Source organism: Oncorhynchus gorbuscha, linkage group LG13 (genome assembly GCF_021184085.1).
Source record: "Oncorhynchus gorbuscha isolate QuinsamMale2020 ecotype Even-year linkage group LG13, OgorEven_v1.0, whole genome shotgun sequence".
In the NCBI taxonomy this organism is placed as follows: Eukaryota; Metazoa; Chordata; class Actinopteri; order Salmoniformes; family Salmonidae; genus Oncorhynchus; species Oncorhynchus gorbuscha.
In genome coordinates this window covers 62396299-62418665 of record NC_060185.1, presented here as the reverse complement: position 1 = coordinate 62418665, position 22367 = coordinate 62396299, and the positions used below count along the sequence as shown (strand labels likewise).

General features: G+C 44.6%; 1 protein-coding gene and 1 long non-coding RNA gene across 6 annotated transcripts; one reads left to right on the top strand and one right to left on the bottom strand.

The window, feature by feature from the left end:
- Positions 1–8352: 8352 nt before the first annotated feature.
- LOC123993269 lies at positions 8353–15847 on the top strand. 2 transcript variants are annotated; one of them, XR_006831411.1, is made up of 6 exons: positions 8353–8381; positions 8629–9930; positions 10210–11075; positions 11206–11339; positions 12043–15187; positions 15485–15838. It is a non-coding gene; the product is annotated as an uncharacterized LOC123993269 (long non-coding RNA). The 2 variants fall into 2 exon arrangements; XR_006831410.1 differs by having other exon boundaries at positions 8356–9930; positions 15485–15847.
- LOC123993266 (treacle protein-like) lies at positions 13909–21125 on the bottom strand. 4 transcript variants are annotated; one of them, XM_046295198.1, is made up of 22 exons: positions 20862–21124; positions 20434–20495; positions 20199–20326; positions 19922–20079; positions 19615–19791; positions 19296–19502; positions 19024–19194; positions 18738–18908; positions 18432–18641; positions 18168–18332; positions 17873–18052; positions 17575–17751; positions 17276–17473; positions 16948–17094; positions 16660–16851; positions 16217–16543; positions 16027–16117; positions 15861–15934; positions 15501–15717; positions 14468–15175; positions 14237–14352; positions 13909–14051 (listed from the first exon to the last, which is right to left on the bottom strand). In XM_046295198.1, the coding sequence occupies exons 1-22, from the start codon at positions 20973–20975 to the stop codon at positions 14025–14027; spliced, it is 4017 nt and encodes a 1338-aa protein (XP_046151154.1). In that variant the 5' UTR covers positions 20976–21124; the 3' UTR covers positions 13909–14024. The 4 variants fall into 4 exon arrangements, with proteins under 4 accessions (XP_046151154.1, XP_046151155.1, XP_046151156.1 ...); XM_046295199.1 differs by lacking the exons at positions 18168–18332; positions 18432–18641; positions 18738–18908 and having other exon boundaries at positions 20862–21125; XM_046295200.1 differs by lacking the exons at positions 18432–18641; positions 18738–18908; positions 19024–19194 and having other exon boundaries at positions 20862–21125.
- Between the last annotated feature and the right edge of the window lie 1242 nt (positions 21126–22367).

Sequence of the window (22367 nt, the reverse complement as noted above, 5' to 3'; positions counted from 1 at the left end):
TCTGATTAGTAACTGAAAGGTTGGAAGATTGAATCCCCGAGCAGACAAGGTACAACTCTGGGGTTCTGCCCCTGAACAAGGCAGTTAACCCACTGTTTTACTAGGCTGTCATTGAAAATAAGAATTGGTTCTAATCAAGGTCAAATATATTTTTTAAATGTGCATGCTAGCTGACTGGCTAACATTAGCCAGATAGTTGGCAAGCTTTTTTAAAATATATATATTTTACTAGGAAAGTCAGTTAAGATCAAATTCTTATTTTCAATGACGGCCTAGGAACAGTGGGTTAACTGCCTGTTCAAGAGCAGAACGACAGATTTGTACCTTGTCAGCTCGGGGGTTTGAACTTGCAACCTTCCGGTTACTAGTCCAACGCTCTAACCACTAGGCTACCATGCCGCTTTATGGGTGTTATGACATGAGTATGAAATTGTAATTCAACCAGCAAACCAGTTGTCTTATGAAATAGTGGATGTAAAGAATATAGCTAGCTGAAACATTTACTGCAAAGTGAATGTACAATTTTGTAAGCTTGCCTTTTTTTATTGCCATGCAATGCAGATAGATGAAATAACATAGCTGACTAACTATTTTCTTGCTTATTGTGCAGTGAAGGATAAGAATACCTGAATGCCTATGGATGTGTAGCTAGCTATTTAGCCGATCTATGTATAGACCCTAAAACATTTGGTATACATATTAGTTCAGGACCTAGCTATAAATCTCAGCTATCATAGCCAGTTGTATCAACTTCAAAACAGTCTGAATTACATTAATGAAGCCTATGGATTGAGTAGAATATAATATAACGTTGTGCCAAGGATGTAAGTCGTATATACATGTAGTTATTAGCATGCATGAGATCTGCACATTGTGGCCTGTACATTTAATATATTCACTGATCATGTACTCTACCTTGGCAAATAAAGGTGCAGTTCAGGTATAATTGCTTTGAGATTATTTTGCAGTCATATCCAATACCAGGAGTATGAAATTCCAGTATTTGAATGATGCTGTTTCTGCATGTATGTATTACAGTTATACACTTCAATAGACTAGAAACATGATTTAACTAGTTAAATGGCGTGGGGATACATCCGAGGTGATGATTTACAGATTTAGTCCCGTGTACACCTGTGTCATGGCTGGGGTCCGCCCCTATATATAGACCACATGTCCGCGACATACGTTCTTTCATTTTCTCGGAGGGCGTCCGTATGGTTAGAGGTACAAACTTTCTGAAGTTCGCTTGGTAAGTCACCGTTAAGCGTAATAGCTTGCGTGGAAGTATACTCACTGGCTGTTTGCAGCCTGGAGCAGCTGGCCACATGGACAGCCCCTCCTCTTGAGTGCGCCACTTGCTGCGCTCAGTTGATCTGTATCTTCCGCCCGTGGTTTGTCGTCCTTGAGTTTCGTTAGCATTACACTACGACTCCGTGTGCATCCATTAATATATTGGTGGCTCTTGCTGCCACAAACTATATTTTCCTTACACAACTTGCAGACTGGCTTGTTCTGTGTGTGTTGTGAACTGCTTTAACATTCTCTGCTATAATTACCCTACAGGTTTTTTTTTCTTTGCCCTGCAGAATGTAAGAGTATTGTGGTGGGCTTCCACTACGTTGAGACATTAACTTTAGAGTTCCTTAACGGAGTTACGTCATCATATGGTGCTGTTTTGTTTTCTACTTGGATATTAAACGGCTAGGTAATATTGCAGTTGACGTAAACAAACCCATAAATCAAATCCATTACCTGGTTGCTGTTTTTTGTCTGCTTGTTTATCCACACTGTCACGCCCTGACCTTAGTATTCTTTGTTTTCTTTATTATTTTGGTTAGGTCAGGGTGTGACATGGGTGACGTATGTGTTTTTGTACTGTCTAGGGGTTTTGTCTGTTTATGGGGTTGTTCACCATCTAGGTGTTTATGTCTATGGTTGCCTAGATTGGTTCTCAATTAGAGGCAGCTGTTTATCGTTGTCTCTGATTGGGAACCATATTTAGGCAGCTATCTTCTTTGGGTATTTTGTGGGTTATTGTCTGTCTAGTTGCCTGTGTCTGCACATTTATATTATAGCCTCACGTTTGTCTTGTTATTTTGTATAGTTTGTTTAGTGTCCGTCTTTATTAAAAGTAACATGTATTCATATCACGCTGCGCCTTGGTCTCCTCCATTCAACGAACGTGACACACACAAGTCTTCCCTGTTTTTTTCAGAGATACTGGGTAATTTATCCCTCACCGGGTTCCTATTCCTCCAAGTGGGTCACGACAGAAACTCTCCCAGGGTTTTGAACCCCTGCTCCGTGGCCTTGCTGGCTTGGCTGAGTTTATGGCTTCCCTTTGTGACAGGTGTGATGGTGGCATCCCCCCTGGAACTCCAAATACCTAGTGTATGCATTACCTGGGTTTGAGCCACGCGGAGAGGGCATGGAGCGCCCTACTGGATGCCTGTTTTGTGTGGTGTTCTCAGAATGCCTGCGCCTGGTGCGATTGGAGGCCATGCAGAAGTGGGTCGGCTAGGCTCTGGCTCATGCTGGGGACAAGTTCCCTCCCTCAGGAGTGGTGCGCCAGGGAGCTTTTAGTCCACCTACTGGGTCTAGTACTCCTCCCAGGAAGTGTGGTTGGAGCCACCGCAGGCAGAGCCCATCTGCTGACAGTCCTGGACGGGGCAGGAGTCGGTCCGCTGGGACCATCTTGAACGGAGTGTGCATGCCCTGCGTCAGGAGGTTGATAGCTTCGATGGCGACGACAGCTGTTCCCTGTTGGCCAGTGATATGATGTTCCTGGGGGGCGACGCTGGCACTGTTCACCACCATAAGCTGGGCTGACAGGCCATCAGAAGCTGGCAATGGGGCTTCAGCGGTTTGAGAGGCTATGAGGGGCCTACTCACTCGGGTAGCCACTGCACTGGACATCAAACTGGTGGACAGTGATGACTCTCCAGCTTTCCCCATCTCTGCTGCGTTCCGCAAAGCCTTGTAGGAGAGCTGGGCCTCTTTCAGGTGGTGCTTCCGACTTACAGCAGAAACTGGAACATAGAGTTATGTTGCGGGCGCAGAGTCACTCGGCCTACGAGAGTACCCGACCATGGACACCATGATAGCGGCCATGGTCCTGGAGATTATAGGGCGGAACACGCGACTGAAGCCAGGACCCCCACAGAGTCTTTGAAGTGGACTTGAAATCCACATATGGGACCCTCTGCTCTCTTGGCCGCTATACCAACGCAGCCATGCTGCTGCAAGCCTACCTGCAGACTTTGTTGCCCTGGCTGAAGGGGGGAACAGAGGAGGTCCTTCTGCAAGCGATGGTGTCTTGCCTGTGTTCCCTGCTACATAGGGATGTGGTCCACTCCAACGGATGGTTCATGGCGCAGGTGGTTATCTCCAGGCACCATCTCTAGCTGGCCCAATCCCGTCTGCCAGCTGCTCTCCGGAACACATGTGCCACTCTCCCCATCACCCCAGGGCTAACGGTTGGCCCAGGGGTTAATGACATTCTGGAGCAGACCGATAAGGTTCGTAGGGACCGGGAGACCCTGAGATGTTTTAATGCTGCCTCCTCAGGCCACGGGTCTAAGGCAGACGGACCATCGCCACTCGCCTGCACCCGAATGACGGTGGGGTCCCTCTCCTGCCCCTTCGCCTCGTGCTGAGGAACGACAGTGGGGAGGGGCACAGCGTGCGGTGGCGCAACAACCTGTCAATCGTCACCGCCATAGGGATGTGCCTGGGCGCTCTGGGTGACAAATAGGCGGGCCCCGGCAGGACCCCGCTTCTCCTGGTCTCAAAGGGCAAAGTGGGAGCAGTGTGCGCAGTCCCCATGGGTGTTGTCCACAATGCTCAAAGGATACCAACTCCAATTCCGGTACTAGCTCCCATCCTTCAGGGGCTTTTGTCACCAAGGTGGCCGACTCACTGAGGAAAACCCAGCGGCTGGAGATCTCCTCACACCTGGAGACATCAGAATGGCTAGGTGGCTTCTACCAATTCTGGACCTTCGCAACCTCAATGGGTGCTTGAAGGTACTGAGGTTCCACATGCTGTCCCCTGCCCTCATGTTGCAGGCCATGTCCAGGGACCAGTGGTTCTTGACGCTGGATCTGAGGGATGTGTACTTCAATGTTCCTGTTCATCCAGCTCATTGGCAGTACCTCCGATTCGCTTTCAAAGGGCGGGCTTACAAATTCATGGTTCTTCCCTTCGGCCTCTCCTTGGCACCCGCACTTTCACTGAGTGCATGGACACTGTCCTGGCACATCACATCCCGAGGGTTGTTGATCCTGATTGGCTGATTTGTGCCCTGACCAGGTCGCAGGTCCTGCCAGAGACATGCTCCTGACTCATATCGGCAGGCTGGGCATTACTGTAAACGACAAGAGCCATTGCCTGATGCCCACCCAGATGGTGGCCTTCATTGGCATGGAACTTGACTCAATCCTCATGAGAGCACGCCTGCCCACTGAAAGGGTTCAGTTGATCTTACAGTATCTTGCCTCGACCACTTTCGTCTGGGGCGGGTGGTATCTGCCCTGACCTGCCAAAGCCTGTTGGGCTTGCTGACGGCGGGCTCATTGTCTCCTCTGGGCCTGCTCCATCTCCGGCCTCTTCAAAAGGTGGTTCAACTCCCACCAGCTGCACATGAAGCGCCACCGTCACCGCCAGCTGCGAGTGACCACACAGTGACTCAGGGCAATGTTGAGGTGGCTCTGGCACTCCTTTCTCTCAGGTGTGGTGGAGATGCTGAGCATGTGCTGACGGGAGCTGGTCAGCACAGATTCCTCCCAGATCGTCAGGGGGGGTGTGACCAAGGGCAGGTGCTGTTGGCTACCCCCTTGGAGCAGCAGGCACATCGATACACTAGGGCTCCAAGCTGTACTACTGGCTCTGCAGTCTTCCCTCCACATCTGAAGGGAAGACATGCCCTGGTGAGAACGGACACCACCACAGTGGAGGCTTACATCAACCATCATGGTGGACTGAGGTCCCACAGCCTCTATCTTATGGCACGGGAGCTCTTTCTCTGGGCTCAGGGACGTCTAGCGTTTCTATGTACCTGGCACCCTGAATGTGGCAGTGAATATGCTCTCGAGGGAGAGCCCGCCACCTTGGGACTGGAGCCTATATTCCCAAGGTGGTGCAGCAGCTGTAGGACAAGTTCGAGAGGGCAAAGGTGGACCTGTTTGCCTCCCTGGACAATGCGCACTGCCCCTTGTGGTACTTCATGTCGGAGCCACCAGGGACTCTGGGCTTGGATGCTCTGGCACACGATTGACCAGGGCTGGAGCTTTACGCATTCTCCCCGTGTTATCTTGTTTTTTTTACTGCTGCTCTTTAATTGCTTGTTACTTTTTTATCTCATATTCTTATCCGTATTTTTTGAAGCTGCACTGTGTTAGAGGCTCGTAAGTAGGCATTTCACTGTAAGGTCTACCTACACCTGTTGTATTCGGCACATGTGACTAATAAGATTTGATTTTCCCCTGATCCAGGCTGTGCGTGACAGGACCAGGATGGCAGAGCATCATCTGCTTCTGGTGCCTCATACTGGCCCAGACGACCCTGGTTCAGCCTTCTACTGTCCCTGTTGTTTGGGACACCTTGGCAACTTCCCATGAGACCGGACCTGCTGTCCCAGGCCAGGGGAACTCTGTGGCATCTGAGGCTGCACGGCCTTAGTCTGTGGGATTGGTCCATGTTAGGACTACAGGATGGTGTAATGAACACCATGCAGTGCGCAAGGGCACCGGCTACAGCCGCGGCATACCAGTTGCTCTGGCGGTTGTTCTGCTCTTGGTGCACTGGTATTGAAGTGTTGCCCGAGTCATGGGGGGTGCAGTAAGTCCTCAAATACCTGCAGTCTCGCTTGGATGAGGGCTTAGCAGCCTCTACACTGAGAGGATATTTGGCCTGCTATGTGGGGTGGATGGATAGGCCAGTGGGGCGCCATCTCTTGGTCTCCAGGTTTATGAAGGGGGTTCGTCGCCTGCGTCCAGCTAGGACCCACTCAATGGTGAGCTGTGATCTGAATGTGGACTTGACAGTTTTGGCAAAGTCGCCTTTTGAACCGTTGGAGTCTGCCTCCCTGATACACCTCTATGAAGGTGGCTTTCTTGGTAGAGATTACTTCCATGAAGTGGGTGGGTGTTCTGAGTGCTACCGGATGGTGTCACATCAGCTCCTGCCACACCCCCTAGTGGTCATCCGGTGTCAGGGTGACCTGCAGCTCTTCCCCCAGTACACTCTCTCTCTCCCTCCCTTTCTGTTTGTGTGTGATTGTGTGCTGGAGTCAGCAGATCACTTTCAGCAGCAACTCGTTCCATTATCAAGACCTTTACAAATACTCAGTTCTGCCATTTCCACTCTGCCAGATTGTAATCTCTGCTCAATCAGTTTATGCTTCTAGCCATTATTATTATTCAAGATCCTGTTACCCTGCTATACCTGTTTCCCTGCTTGACGCTGTTTATCCTCTTACTGCAGTTTTGCTTCCCTGACTCTGGCTCCTGTTCCACATCTCACCACCCTGCTACCCTGTTCTGGACTCACCACACCACCTCTCCTTGGATTCCCCTCTGGACCTGTTTACCCTGTCCCAACCCAGCACACTCCAACCTCAGCTTCCACATTTGGTTTCCTACAACTCATCCAAGCTTCGCCGGATCTGCACTCCATATCTCCCTGTCCATTCATCTCTGTTTTCTTGTCTAAGTCCGCTCTTGGGTTCCCCTGTGCCACTCCACATAACAGATGGACCCCGGTGGGAGGAGTATATCTCTCCGTCTTAACCCTTCATTCCTCCTGAAGGTTCTGTCAAACAGGCATGTGAACATCCCTTTTATCCTGTCTGCTTAGGGACCCCCCCCCCCGGCAGTGGTGGGGGAGTCTGGGCCTCCCTCTGGCATGCTGTGCCCTGTGAAGGCACTGGCTGCTTATGTAGAGGGGACACGGTCAGTGAGAACAACAGACCAGCTATGGTGAGAGTCCTGGGGGCTGGGCAATCGTGTCCACTATCTCACTGGATAGTGGACATGATTACGACAGCATACTGCCTGGCTGGGAGGCCAGTGCTAGGATCTGTGTTTGCACATTCAACACGAGGTGTGGCTGCATTCTGGGCTCTACTGAGAGGACTGCCCCTCGCTGATATCCGTGTTGCGGCCAGCTGGGCATCTACTTGCACCTTTGCTCGGGTAACTGTGGCACCTCCCTCTGCGGTTAGTTCAGCAGTACAGGACGTCGCCTCCCCTTCCAGGGACTGCCAGAACCCCCCTTCCACATTGATGGCCCCTGCGTCTCGGTCCTGTGCTGGGACTTTGCCGCTGGCTGGCCAGGTCCCTCCTAGCACTGACTAAATCTGGTACGGGTATGCCAATATATTGGAGTGATCCAATATAGTGAAACATAAAAGGTTACATATGTAACCACGGTTATGTGAGCTATATGGATCACTCTAATCCTCTACAGTACTAGAGGAGCCTCAAAAATGATGTAGAGAACGCGTCACGGCCATGGGGTTTATATATAGGGGCAGACCCCAGCCGTGACACAGGTGTACGCGGGACTAAATCTGTAAATCCTCACCTCGGATGTATCCCTCCGGAGTGATACCAATATATTGGAGTGATCCATATAGCTCACATAACCGTTGGTTACATATGTAACCTTCGATTTGGAAGCTAGCTACTGCTGGAGGAATGAAGCGCATGCAATCTTAATCAGTCAACTGACGTGTTTCATGTGTGAACACATGGAGTGAACAAGACAAGTGTGTTCATGGCTAGCTAGTGGCAAACTTCCCCAGTTGAACAACGTTTCGACTGCTAGGATTAACACTGAGTGGCTGCTGCCAACACACTGTCATTGACACTGACCCAACTCCAGCCATTTTAATAATGGGAATTGATGGGAAATGATGTAAATATATCACTAGCCACTTTAAACAATGCTACCTTATATAATGTTACTTACCCTACATTATTCATCTCATATGCATATGTATATACTGTACTCTACATCATCGACTGCATCCTTATGTAACACATGTATCACTAGCCACTTTAACTATGCCACTTTGTTTACTTTGTCTACACACTCATCTCATATGTAATATACTGTACTCGATACCATCTACTGTATGCTGCTCTGTACCATCACTCATTCATATATCCTTATGTACATGTTCCTTATCCCCTTACACTGTGTATAAGACAGTAGTTTTGGAATTGTTAGTTAGATTACTTGTTGGTTATCACTGCATTGTCGGAACTAGAAGCACAAGCATTTCGCTACACTCGCATTAACATCTGCTAACCATGTGTATGTGACAAATAAAATTTGATTTGATTTGATTCGCTTTCGACTACTTGCTAGCAAAGGTAACGAACACTTTCCATTAACGTTACATTTTCTGTCACATTTCTCCTTTATTTCTATATCCTACTTGTAACATTTTTAAAATTAAATCTAACAAATTGTTTCTGTTGATAATCGATGCATGAAAGCAATACTTTTCGTGAATCACACCCGTGGTAACTTGCTGACAGAATAAGTTTTTTTGTGTGTGAAAAGATTAACATTGTGGAGAATTTCTCCCTTTTCTCCTCCGATAATATGATGGGCAAGATCCGGTACCTTCAGACTGGTGAGCAGCTGGCGCCTGTGACGACGAAGACTGAGGACCTTTTCATAACAAAGTTAAGCATAGTTATTTGTCCTATACCTCTGAGTTCACAGCCAAACTATTTCAGCATTCCTTCAAAAAACATAACATTATGCTTAAGAACTAATACTGTTATGCGATATACTTCATTACATTCAGTACATAACAGGCAGAGAGTGACAAAGAGGGTCTAAGATACTGTGCAAATGAAATACAGGTTGTGAAAATTGGACTTGTACTTTGTATGAACAATTCATTGCCAAGAAATGAAATCTTGGATCTACTTTTTTGTGTGTGTGGAATCAACCCTTTTTGGGTGAATTTGGGTGTGTTTGGCGCTGGGTTGTGATCAGCGTCAGACTCATTCGGTTTGATCAAATTTAGGATTTTGCCTGGGAATGACAGCAAGCATGAAGTTTTCAGAGTGCTAGTGTTAAGATTCCTTTTTATTTCAAATACTAAATCTTACTTTCTCTGGTGAGACTCTGGCTGTGTTTCCAGGCTTGAATGTTTTTCTGCTCGAATCAGGCACTCATGGGCTTTCGCATATGAATCTGAAACATCACAGAACAGGAGCTTATCAGTTCATCTGTAAAGGTCTGCAAACGAGACATTTAGATATTCTGTTGAAGTACTCACTCTTTGTCTTCGGTAATTGAATTGAATACACCTCTAATGTATCAATGTCCGGCCGTTCATGTGACATCACTGCCTTCCTTAACTCCCCTTGGCTCTTGTATGGAGGCCAGTAACATTTGTCCTTGGTGCACCAGGTTTTTAAGATGACAGCTGAACTGTCATCTTCGTTCTGGAAATTAACCACAGCAAACATGGTACTGTGAACTAAAAAGCAAATAAGGGTACACAATTAGATTAGTTTACTCAAACATTTCACAATAGTAACATCTAATGTCTTTTACTGACAATTTACCTTAAAGAGAACGGGGAAACCAATAGAAATAACATTGGTGCTTTGCATCCTACAAATGGAGTAATGGCATCCCAGCAAAGCCCTCTTCGCACGAGAGTAGAACAAACTTCTGAAGCACTTTTGTGGCATGAGTGAAAAGAGGTTCATCTTTCAATCCAGAGAGATGGAAAATATCAAGCGGTGATGATGGCAGGGGATATGCGAAAAGGTCTGTCTTGTTCCTAAATGTTTTGTACACTGTGGTATGTTCCTCCACCACAAGGTTTTGCACTAGGACAACCTCCTTGTTCCTCAACTGGACACAGTTATGCCCAGTGGACATCCGCATGGAGAAGTGAGTGAGCTGCATTTTTTTTTATACTGCTAGGGCCATTGTCATGCTGCTTTTGAAGTGTTTTCTCTGCATCTGACTGTGTTGCTCTCATTGCCTCTCTTTCTGACGGCCTCCGTATAACCTGCTCTAAAGGCTTGTTTCGCTTTCCTATCATTATTTTTAACTGGCCAAGAAAATTCTCGAGGGGGAAGCAAGAGATATTGTCAACACCAAATGCTTGTGCTTCATGGGTGAAATTGGTTAGGCAATGTATATTATGTTTTTTTCTTTTCCATACAGGCAGCTGCAGTGGTCCACAAACAAAACCAGGAGGTTTCCTGCATAGTCTGCTTGGTCTGCACACAAGGATACACGTAGGAAGATGGTCATGGCATCTGCAAGCAACATGAAGTTTTCACACATCACCCTTGGAATATTCCCTTTTGAACAGACGGGCCCAGTGTACAAGAGGAATGTACGGAACTCAGTTACCTTCCAACGATCAGACTCATTCAGTGGTTCTCTTGATTTCTGATGGGAGTGTGAGGTCAGCTGTGAAGATACATTTCAGACAACAGCTGGACCTAAACATGTTTTCAGTGGCCCTTTCTGCCATAGTTATCAGTTTCCGTGTAACTCTCAAACATACCAGGAGCATTTTGTCAAGAGGAAACGACGTCACCAAACCATTTGATAATGATCCTAAAGGTGTTGTCTTCTCTCAGTCATCAGTCAAATCATCAAAAGTGTTGTGGTTGGCCCTCGGCTGTTGTTTCTGGGAAGGTCATACGATTCAGGTAGTAGACTCCCATTTGACGGTATTTGTCATAGCCATAGTAGCCATTGTGACCTTTTGCATTTCTGACAAAGGCCCTGGCTGGTGCGTCACAAATAATGGCAGAGATTTGGACTTTAAGATTTTTGTCTCCAAAAAAACAACTTCAGTTTCCAGCTGCTGCATTTCCTCAAGTCATGCAAAAAATCAAGACGGTTTGGTTTCTTCTTTCAATTTGATGGCCTTTGTATAGAGGAAGGCCACCAAAATTGATTTGGAAAGACACTGACAACCTTGTATGAACAGATGTTGTAAGGTGGGACGTTACGTTAGCTAGTCTAACGTTAGTGTCCGTCAACTAACTTCCAAGTCCCTAATGTTCACCCTGAAGGTATTGAATTATTGACACATGACAGTTCCTAGTATCCCTGTTAACATTAACCTTAGCCATACCGTTTGTCATGATATAACATATAAAAAAACTTAAACATACTTTTAATAAGTCAACTCTCAATTTTTAGGTAACATCAACTCACCTTGGCTTTATACTGACCACAGAGACAGATGCGTAAGCAAGGTGATCCAGATGAGCTGTTCCCTCCAGAGGATTCCACAGGACAATGTTTGTATGTGTACCACACGGACCACACAGATAGTAAGAGGCGCCTTTTAATGGTTATTCGCAAACCAGAGGGTAAGAACACCTTTTCAATGGTGATTCATGACCTTTTGAGAATTTGGGTGCAGGTCTGCAATGGAAGACAATCTCTGAAATATGTATCGGAACGACTAAGGCTTTACATGAATTTCACATTAAGTCGCACGGTGTTTGCACATCTATATTCGTGGAATCAAGCAGTAAAGGTACTCATCCCAACTAAAAACAACACCATCATTCTCGAAAGGTTTACGAATTACCATTAAAAGGCATCCTTTACCTGCTGTGTGCTACCACTTATCCCCATTTGAATGTCATGATTGGTACAAACTTTTGGACAATTTAATGGGGTATTAACTTGAATTTGTGGATTCTTTATCTTGTTCCTCAGGCTCAGGTATGACAACTAGAATGAAACATTTTAGAGATAGCGAGGGAGGGCAGGAGAGGAGCGCTCAGGAAAAAAAATTTTTTCATCGATAAGTGTTGCTTTGTTGTTCAAGCAGGTTCTAACCAGAAGTACAAATCACAAACTGAATTGGTTTGCAAAATGTTAAATCAATACTACATATTGTGTATACCATTACCTGTCATCTTAACATTTTCTTAGAATACAATGTTGGGGAGGAGGGTGAAATTCATACGTAAAACAATTGTGATGAAAGTCTACGGATCTTTAATTGTGGTATTTCTTCGACAGGACTTCTCTCTGCTGTCTGGATCCTGAACGATGTTGACAACACTCAACCTCAAACTCCACTAGCTCATGCGCCCCACAACATTAGACATGAAACCTTCCTGTCCATCCTCAATACCTTAAGCAATAGACACACAATGATATCCCCATAGACATGTAGGGTGGTTTGAGCCCATATTCAGTTTAAATGCGTTCCCTGGTTGGCATGAATCTTCAGTTAGAACATTTTACTGACTCATCTCTGATCAAGATATTCCACCAACGATTGAAAGAAATGTATCTTTAAAAAAAACTTGTTTAGAACATAGTTTATAGTTTCCATTAGGAAATGTTAAGGAAGACTTCAAAAAGTATTGCCTTGGGGCCTCTTAAGTCTAGAGCCTGCATTGTAAGTCTAACATCTTTGTAAATACATTACGTTTCAGTTTTGTGCTAAAGGTTGTCACACAAGACCATGTTAAAGGTAGTATTGCTAACTTATACCTAATCTTAATGTGTGTCTTGTTGTAGAATAAAGATGCATTTCCTGTCATTTTTGTTCTATATTCACAAACTCACCTTCACAATGCCCAAGATTTGTGAATGGGTTGACAGTGAGTATGCAAGCTATGTACTTATAAGAAAACGCAAAAGTAGTGGAACTTGCCATTACATTGAAATCGCATTATGCGATGACAAAATGTGGAACTTCAATGGACATTTTCCAGAAAATGCTGAATGGTACAGTTCAACTGTCAAATGTGTGGTATATATATTACAAAAATATATTTTCAGCTACAATAGCAGTACTTATTCAATTTATGAAAAGGTGTTACAGCAGGTCGCACGCACGGGTCCGCATATCGACATGCCGAAGTTCCTCCACTGAAGGGCAGACCTCCACCTAGCACAGCGGCTTGCCGCTCAAGAAACGCTAGAGGATGGATGAGCGATTGCTGACCATCTTGTAGATAGTCTGCCACCAGAGGCTCGACCGCGGCAAGCCGCTGATGGCGTGCCACGCAAATAAAACACTGGCGGACCGACAGGTCATTGTTAGCTGGGTAGGCCCTGAGAGCTTGTGCCAATATTGCAGGTAACTCCTTCGCTGAGAAATCTTTCAGCCCCAGGAACCGCTCCGCCGCAATTACAATGATTTATATTTTGCTAGGCTTCTCTCCACCTTGGCAGTGCCATAATTACCATAGCTATAAATGCCACAAAGTCCCTTCATCAAAGCGCTGAAGAAGACTCCCAACACCAGAAAGAGAAAGTGCTTGAAGACAAGTTTTTGGCACCTCAAACCCACTAACAAAATGGACACAAACACAAACTGTGGAAAAATGACTTAATTTTGTGAAAAAGATACAGTAAACACATCTGCCCATGAAACTTTTACAAAAAAATATATTTTCCTAGTAGTATCTCAATATTTCCATATTATGCATTTATTACTAGGGTGTAAGGGTTAAACAATGGCTCTGGGCTTCATTACTGTATTGAGGTAACTCTGATCATTCCCTCCATTTAGGATCGGCCTTATCCACCATGTGAGGCAAAGCAGCAGAAGCTGTCGTAAACATAACATTTCCGTAAATCATTCTGTTTTTTCCCGCCGTCACAAGGACATGCAAGAAAACACCATAATTAAAATGTACAGTAACATAAAAACAACTGCGGCACATCACATAGTATGCCATCTTCAAATAGGAAAACAGTTAGAACCTGTACAGGACATGCAGTTACGGTTTAAAAAAATAGATAAACAAATAGGCTAAAAAAACAAACACTGTTTCCACTTTAGCAAAACGGGAAGTGTTAATTTGTTACAGTATACAATGTAATAAAAAATAGAACAAATCCCCAGTTGATCTGGTCCAGGGAGACCATTCTGTGGACAGACAGTCTTTACCCGTTGTTGCTGTACTGCCATTTAGGTAGAATGGGTCCAGGTCCACATATACACTTGAGAGGCCCCTTTTAGATGGTCTTCATCTCTAAAGGCCTTACTTACTCTTAGATGATTTACTTTTCTGAGGAGAGAATAAAACCCAAAACATTTGCAGCTCTGTTATTCTTTGGCCAGGTATAAGTATGAGAGCTGAGGCATGCAGTGAGTAGTATAAGCACGCTGGGATGCAAGGTCAAGAAAAAGCATGTGTGTCAATGTCTAGCTGTAACTTCTGCGCCTTGATGATGAAGATGATGACTTCCTTACCTTTTTAGGTGGGGTCTCTGTGGGTGCTGGAGGGTGCTGTACAGGGATGGAGTCTTGGGCAGGTGTGGCTGGCATCTCAGACACTGCAGTCTTTGAGAGTTTCAGCTTTTTAATCTCTGTAGAGTTTTTATTTATATAAACGTTATTACACAATCGTTTTCAGTATAGACTAATATACAATATATTTTTTTCATTTTCTGAAACAAGGTTTTTAGAGGAAGAGTCACTCACTTTTCTTCTCTGTTGGAGAATCAGGTGTTACTCTGGTGGATGGAGGTGGTGGTTCCTTGTCAACACAGTTCTCATTCATTTTCTTCTTATCCTTTTCCAGTTCCATCTTAGTCTCATTTTCCTTTCTTATCTCCTCCTGTTTCTTCTTCGTTCCCTTCTCCTTTTTTGCACCATTCTCCTTAGTCGTCCTCTTCTTTTCCTTCCCTGGTTCCTTCTCTTCTACAGTCTCATTTTTCTTTTCATCCGTCTTCTCTTCGCCGGATTCCCTTTTCTTCTTTTGAGGTTGTGGTGAATTGTCATGTGCTTTAGTCTGATTGTTCCTATTTTTCCTCTTCCTTTTCCTGGCTGACAGGAAACCATTAGGTGTTGGGGTAGCAGGCATGGTGGGTGGCTGTTTGTCTTTGACTAATGGGGTGGGAGGTGCTTTGACTGATGGGGTGGGAGGTGCTGCCTTCTTAGCCTGACTGGACTTGGCTTTACTGGCTTTTGCAGATGTCTTGGTCTTCCCATTCCCATCTTCCTTTTCAGCTGTAGTCTTGTCTTTTTCAGCAGCACTAGACTTTTGCACTGCAGCGCCAGCCTTGGGTTTAGGTGTCTTCGATGCAGCTTTAGCCCTGGGCTTCGTCGGCGCTCTTGTTTTCTTCGCTGCTGAGGCAGGAGCAGGTGGAGCGTTCAGCGCAGTGATGGCCATTTTGGCGATGTTTGTGTCTGTGGACAGAGGTGGGTAGACAGTAAATAAACAACATGGCTAGCTTGGAGACCTACTCTGAACTATCAACACCTGTACTTTATATAAAATATGTCATGCAGTTCTGTTTATATTGACTCACAAAGTTACTCCATAATTAAGTTATTAAAGGGTGATGCTGTGTGTCTTCTGGCTGTTATGATGCTTTTGAATCCTCCCCCGCTCTCTGACTCATAACACCTCTCTGTCCACTCATCTTCCTCCTGCTCTCTTCCTTGGTCTCCCTTCCCCCTTTCACCTGACCCTCACTCGCCCTCCTCCTTTTCCAGTCTCTCCCTCTCTTGCCTGATAGTTCCAGTGCCAGTCTCTTCCACTTCTCCACGTCCAGATCGGAGTCAGAGTCTGAGCCAGAGTCGTCTCCCCCTGTAGGAGGAGGACCAAGAACGGTCAGAGGCAGGGCAGCCATGACAGTCTCAGGGGAGGGCTTCTTCTTTTTGCCTTTAACGGGTGTGTCCCCTGGTTTGTCTTCACCTCTTTTCCTCTTGGCTGATGGAGCTGAGGCCTGAAACATGGGTTGGTAAGAAGAATTCCGTTATGCAGAATGATCTAGCTAACAAGCACTTAGAGAATATGGTTCCCAATGACCATATACGGATGAGAAAATAAGTCTGTGCAATTTAATACACCGAGAGTTAGTATCTGTACTTGTGCTTTCTTTGATGAGGTTGCTTTCTTGTCTTTTGCAGCCACCTTCTTTCCTTTATTTGTGGCTGGAACAACTACATACAATAAAAAAAAGAGACATAAAACGTACAGTAATGAAGACCATCAATGCAGAACACACATACTGCACCATGACACCAGTACATACCAGCAGGTGTTGCTATAACAGCTGGAGTTTCCTCAACGGAGGAGTCTCCACTACGGACACTCTTCTTCTCAATGGCTTTCGCTGTGGGTGACTGGTGAAGGAATATCAAAAGGATAGAATGAGGTTAATCATCACGTACATCTCATAGCATAGCTCCTGGGTTGAACAGGAAGAGGTATATTGATCTTACAGTAAGACTGTTCAGCAGTAGGAGCAGGTCCTTAGAAGCAGATTTATTTCCCTTTCCCCCACTCTGGGCCTTCTTAGCTGAAGCAGGGGTCTTAAGTTGAACCTCAGCATGCTTTGCTGGGGTGTCTGATGGTGAGTCATTGCTGTCATTGGACGACTCTGGTGCTGTACTTGTAGGTGTGACAGTGGGTGTTGCCTGGGCCTTGCTTGGGGTAGCAGCAACCACGGACTTAGCTGGAGTAGCAGGAGTGGCTTTCGTCTTGGCTTTTGATGTTGCTTTCAGTTTCGCTGGCGTCACTGGTGTAGTTTGTGGTTTTGAGGTTGTTATCTACAGCAGTGTGAAGATTAATAAAATTAGACCCTAACGTTCATAGACGGTACCGAGGAAAATATTAGGGACATACTATTATGTATACTAGCAACATATTCACTTTTAAAACTCACCGTTGCTGGACTGTCCTCTTCGATGTCTGATGACGAATCACTGCTGTCACTGGACTCCTTACTAGCTGGGGTCTTGCTTGGAGTGGCAGCGACCACTGGTTTAACTGGGGTACTGGGAAGGGCTTTCGTCCTTGCTGTTGATGTTGGTTTTGATTGCTTCACTGGTGTATCTTTCGATCTTGCCGCTGTTGTCTGAATCAGTGTTAAGACAGATATTTATGATGAAATATCTGAACAAAACCTACAGATTATTCCATACTCTACAGGAATAAACTAATACCAACTCACTGTTGCTGAAACACTGCTGTCACTAGATGACCCTGGTTTTGTAGTCTTGGCGGTGACAGTGGCTGTTGCCTTAGGCTTGCTCGGAGTGGCAACAGTCGCTGCTTTAGCTGGGTTAGCAGGAGGAGGGGCTGTTGCCACAGCTGTTTTCTGAATCAATGGAATATAAAGAAAAATATTTAACCCAGTGTTTCATTTCAACAGAGTCCTCCTTTTGCTGGAATCACTGGTATGGCTTTTGGTGTTGAGATTGTGGTCCACAACAGTGTGACGATGAAGAAAAATATATAATTCATAAATATATAAAGGAGATTAACTCTTTAAAACGCACCGGTGCCGGACCCTCTTCTTCACTGTCTGATGACAAATCAATGCGGTCACTAGACTCCTTACTAGCTGGGGTTTTGCTTAGAGTGGCAGCAACCACCGGTTTAAGTGGGGTAGCCGGAGGGACTTTCCTCCTGGCTGTTGATGTTGGTTTTGTTTGCTTCCCCGTTGTAGCTGTCGGTGTTGCAGCTGTTGTCTGAATCTTTGTGAAGACAGATACAACGGTGAAGAAATGTGTAAAGAAAAAGAAGTATAAAGATTATTTCACACTACACAGGGATATAGGAACTCTTCAAAACTTACCAACGATGGAACCTGCTCTTCACTGTCTGACGAATCACTGCTGTCACTAGATGACTCTGCTGTTGTAGTCTTGGCTGTGACTGTGGCTGTTGCCGTGGCCTTGCATGGAGGGGCAACAGTCGCTGCTCTAGCCGGGGTAGCATTATTAGCGGGTTTCGCCGGTGTTGTGGCTGCTTCCTGAATCCGTTTGATATGAAGATAATATTCAACCCGTTGTTTCATTTGAGAGGCTAAGAAAATATAAGATCATTCTACAGGACTAAAATAAATGTTTTAGTAAAGAAAGGAAAAAACTCACCGTTGCTGGACTGTCCTCTTCGCTGTCTGATGACAAATCAATGCTGTCACTGGACTCCTTTCTAGCTGGGGTCTTGCTTGGAGTGGCAACGACCACTGATTTAACCGAGGTACCCGGAGGGGCTTTCATCTTGGCTGGTGGTGTTGCTGTCTGTTGCTTCACTGGCGCTGTCTGTGTTTTCTAAATTGTGTAATATAAAGAATATGTTCAAACCGGTGTTTATCATGCGAGAATATGAACCGACACTTATACAGAAATGATTTGGGTGATTTCAAGTCTTTAAATAAAAACTCACCACTGTTGGACATTCCTCTTCACTCTCTGATGATGAATCACAGCTGTCACTGGAAGACTCTGGCGCTGTTGTCTTCGACTTGGTTGTTGGCTTGGCCGTTGATGTTATTTTACTAATGGGTGTTACCGGTTTTGCAGGTGTTGCTTTTGGTGTTGTGGGTGTTTTCTAAATTGGTGTAAAAAAAGAGGCAAATATAAAATGTAATTCGGGGTCTCATTTCTGAATGTAATATATCATGTATCCACACTCCAGAGGTAAACTCACCACCGCGGGACTCTCCTCATCGCTATCTGACGATTCACTGCTGCAACTGGATGAGTCGGATACTGTAGATGCAGGTGTGGCAGTTGTTGTTGCCGTGGCCTTGCTTGGAGTAGCAACAACCACTGCTTTAGTTGGAGTAGCTTTCGTCTTGGCTGTTGATGTTGCTTTCTGTTGCACCACTGGTGTAGCTTTCGGAGTGGCAGCTGTTGTCTTGAATCAGTGTTAAGACAGATATTTATGATGAAATATCTGAAGAGAACATACAGATTACTCCATACTCTACAGAAAAAGACTAATACAACTCACTGTTGCTGGACCCTCCCCGTTGCTGCCTGATGACGAATCAATGATATCACTGGACTCCTTACTAGCCGAGGTCTTATTTGGGGTAGCAGCAACCACTGGTTTAACTGGGGTGGCTTTCATCTTGGCTGTTGGTGTTGCTGTCTGTTGCTTCACTGGCGCTGTCTGGGTTTTCTAAATTGTGTAATATAAAGAAAATGTTCAAACCGGTGTTTATCATGCGAGAATATGAACCGACACTTATACATAAATGATTTGGGTGATTTCAAGTCTTTAAATAAAAACTCACCACTGTTGGACATTCCTCTTCACTCTCTGATGATGAATCACAGCTGTCACTGGAAGTCTCTGGCGCTGTTGTCTTCGACTTGGTTGTTGGCTTGGCCGTTGATGTTCTTTTACTAATTGGTGTTACCGGTTTTGCAGGTGTTGGTGTTGCTTTTGGTGTTGTGGGTGTTTTCTAAATTGGTGTAAAAAAAAAGAGGCAAATATAAAATGTAATTCGGGGTTTAATTTCTGAATGTAATATATCATGTATCCACACTCCAGAGGTAAACTCACCACCGCGGGACTCTCCTCATCGCTATCTGACGATTCACTGCTGCAACTGGATGAGTCGGATACTGTAGATGCAGGTGTGGCAGTTGTTGTTGCCGTGGCCTTGCTTGGAGTAGCAACAACCACTGCTTTAGTTGGAGTAGCTTTCGTCTTGGCTGTTGATGTTGCTTTACTGGTTGGCGTCACTGGTGCTGGCGCCAAGGGTGTTTTCTGAATCAATGTTGAGACAATTAGAGATGTGACACAATCTTTGCACAAAGGGTTTTATCTGTGAATGTAAAGAAAGGTTTAGAATATTCTACAAAGGAATAGATTAACTCACCACTGTTGCTGCCTCTTTCCTGTCTGACGACGTATCAGTGGTATTGCTGGAGGCCCCAGATTTAGGCGTGGAAGTGGTTGTTAACCTGGCCTTGGTTGGGGTCGATGGTGTGACCGCTGACACGGCCTTGATCTTTGCAGCTGGAACATGATTGGCTTTGGGCGTAGCAGGGCTTTTCTGTAAACAGCAGAGGAGAGGAAGAGAAGAATCAATCAGTAACAACAGGGAGAAGAAGAGTTTATATTGGATTTGTAATCATGTCACTCTATTGGTGTTCACCAGTAAGTTTACATCTGTGCTTGCTTACTTGTGGCGGTGTCTCCTCACTCTCAGAGTCCTCTGAGCTGTCTGTCCCAGAGATCTCCTCCACTACTGTCCCCTTCCCTCCAAGAGTCGTCTGCACTGCAGTCTTGGCCTTAGTTGGGCTGGCCTTAGCTGAGCTCTTAGGCTTTGGAGTCTGGGAGGCTGGAAAGAGCAAGGAACAAGACATGCATGATATTCAGATTTAAACCACAACCAAACAACTAATTTCTTGGTTGTTGTCTACATTGGTCTCCTACACGTTTACTGAAAAAAGCCTGTACCTTTAACAGGTGTTGTTTCTTCCTCTGCTGAACTCGAGCTCTCTGTGCTGCTTTCAGGGTCTGCTTGACGGTTCTTTTTTAACTCAGAATAATCCGGTTCTGTTCCAGTCTTTGTACTCTTGGAAGCACTGAAGAACACCGTTGAATGTCAAAATCAACCCAAAGCAATGAGGTCAGGTAATCAGACAAAAATAAAGACCTGTATTTTGAGAAAACCTATAGGCTAGCTACTCACTCTCCAAACCATTTATTGTAGATGTCCAGTAGTGAAGTTGACAAGGCTTCTGGTTCTCCGCCCTAGACAAAATATTAAGAGAAACAAAATCAGACAAAGGGAAATCTAGCTAGCTACATAACAAACACAAGACATTCTACACAGCAAAGTTCAATTTATTAGTGTAGTCTCCAAGTATAGTCTACAGTCTCAACCAAGAGGTCTGGGCCTCCATGGCACTGGCACAGTAGTGCAGGGCCCATAGGTAGACTCTTGTTCAAGCGCGCTCTGGCTGTTCGATACACTGTTACGACTATGTTATTTCATTGTAACAACGACACCGTTATGGAAGTACAAATCTGCAACAAAATGTCGCGAAGTTTCCCTTAATGGAGTGATAACGTTACATGTTACAATGTATGACGTATGAAACAGATATATGTAGCGACCTTCACATGCTTTTTGAGTTCTTCTGCAGCTTTCTGGAAGCCGTTTTCCTTCAAATGTCGATAGATCAAATGGATCAATTGATGACTTGACCCATGCTTCTTCTTTGGAGACATATTCCGACGTTAACACAAACACAACAACTAAATAACAGAAATGATAACGATTTGAATAAACTTGGCCACATCAGTTAGCACGCTTTGGTTCTTCACATCGTGCATGGTAAGAGTTTTAACTTTGACCCGTGCCTGTATTTCCGGCGAAGTCGTTGTGCATAATGGGAAATGTAGTGCGGTGTCAACTACTCTACTCACTCTATATTCCTAGAGGAGTCCACCTAGCGGCCTACGAATGATAAGGCTGATCTTTTACAATTAAAAAGGATCACTCTACTGTTAGTGTTTTTTTTTTTATCACTTTGTATGTGTACATTTTAAGCACACAAATCTTAACAGATGATCAAAATGGCTTGTGTTTCAAAACTCGAAGCACATTTTTAATTGATTTGATTTGATTTAATTGACTGAGTACAACAAGCAAATCCAAACATTGTTCACTGCACCAAATCACTCTTTCAATTTGGATACAAATATCTGCTTTTCAAAGTGCATCATTCACTTAACTTTTGATATGATTTGATATGATTTGTCATTTGTTAACAATACAATTAACGATCAGCTTGTAACGCCAGGGTAGTGGGTTCGATCCCCGGGACCACCCATACGCAGAATGTATGCACACATGACTGTAAGTCGCTTTGGATAAAAGCGTCTGCTAAATGGCATATATTATTATTATATTATATTAAACTGCTCAAAACGAATAACTACTGAACCAAAATGATGTAGTGCCTAGTTAACATATATAGTTTGATAACTGCTGAACACCGTATTTTATGACATTTTTTTACCTCAAAAATGTATCAATTTGACATCAATTTAGTTTGGAACATAAAACCAAATAATTAATGGATGTGGCTGTAAATACTGTATCATTTCCTATCAGCCTGTGTGCTGCAATAGTACAAAGTGGAAAGAGTCACTGTACATGCTACCATTTGGAATTATTGTGTCGTGTACAACGCACTGCTGAAACACCTGGGTTGTATATAACAATATATACCACTCATTATCAGAATTAATGGACATTGATGCGCTGTAAGCTGCTGAATTCAAAACAGAGAGACAGGCGATACCGTGTCAGTTGACAAGTCAGGAAGAAAAGGTGATCTCATACAATGTTGCATGGTGTAGAAATGGCATACAACGCTGTGCTATGTTTTTGCAGTAGCCAACTGCTTTATAATACCTCTATTTCTGACATATTTCTCAACATGCTCACAACCTACCATTGGATACAAATTATTTTAAAAACTGCATGTCAAGTTATAGTCAAATACTATATGGAAAGTGATGATTACCATCTACTATTCTTTCTAGTCAGCACTACAGTTTTGAAATGTGTATCTTGTATTTTTGCTATTGGATTAAATGGTAGTTAAAATGACT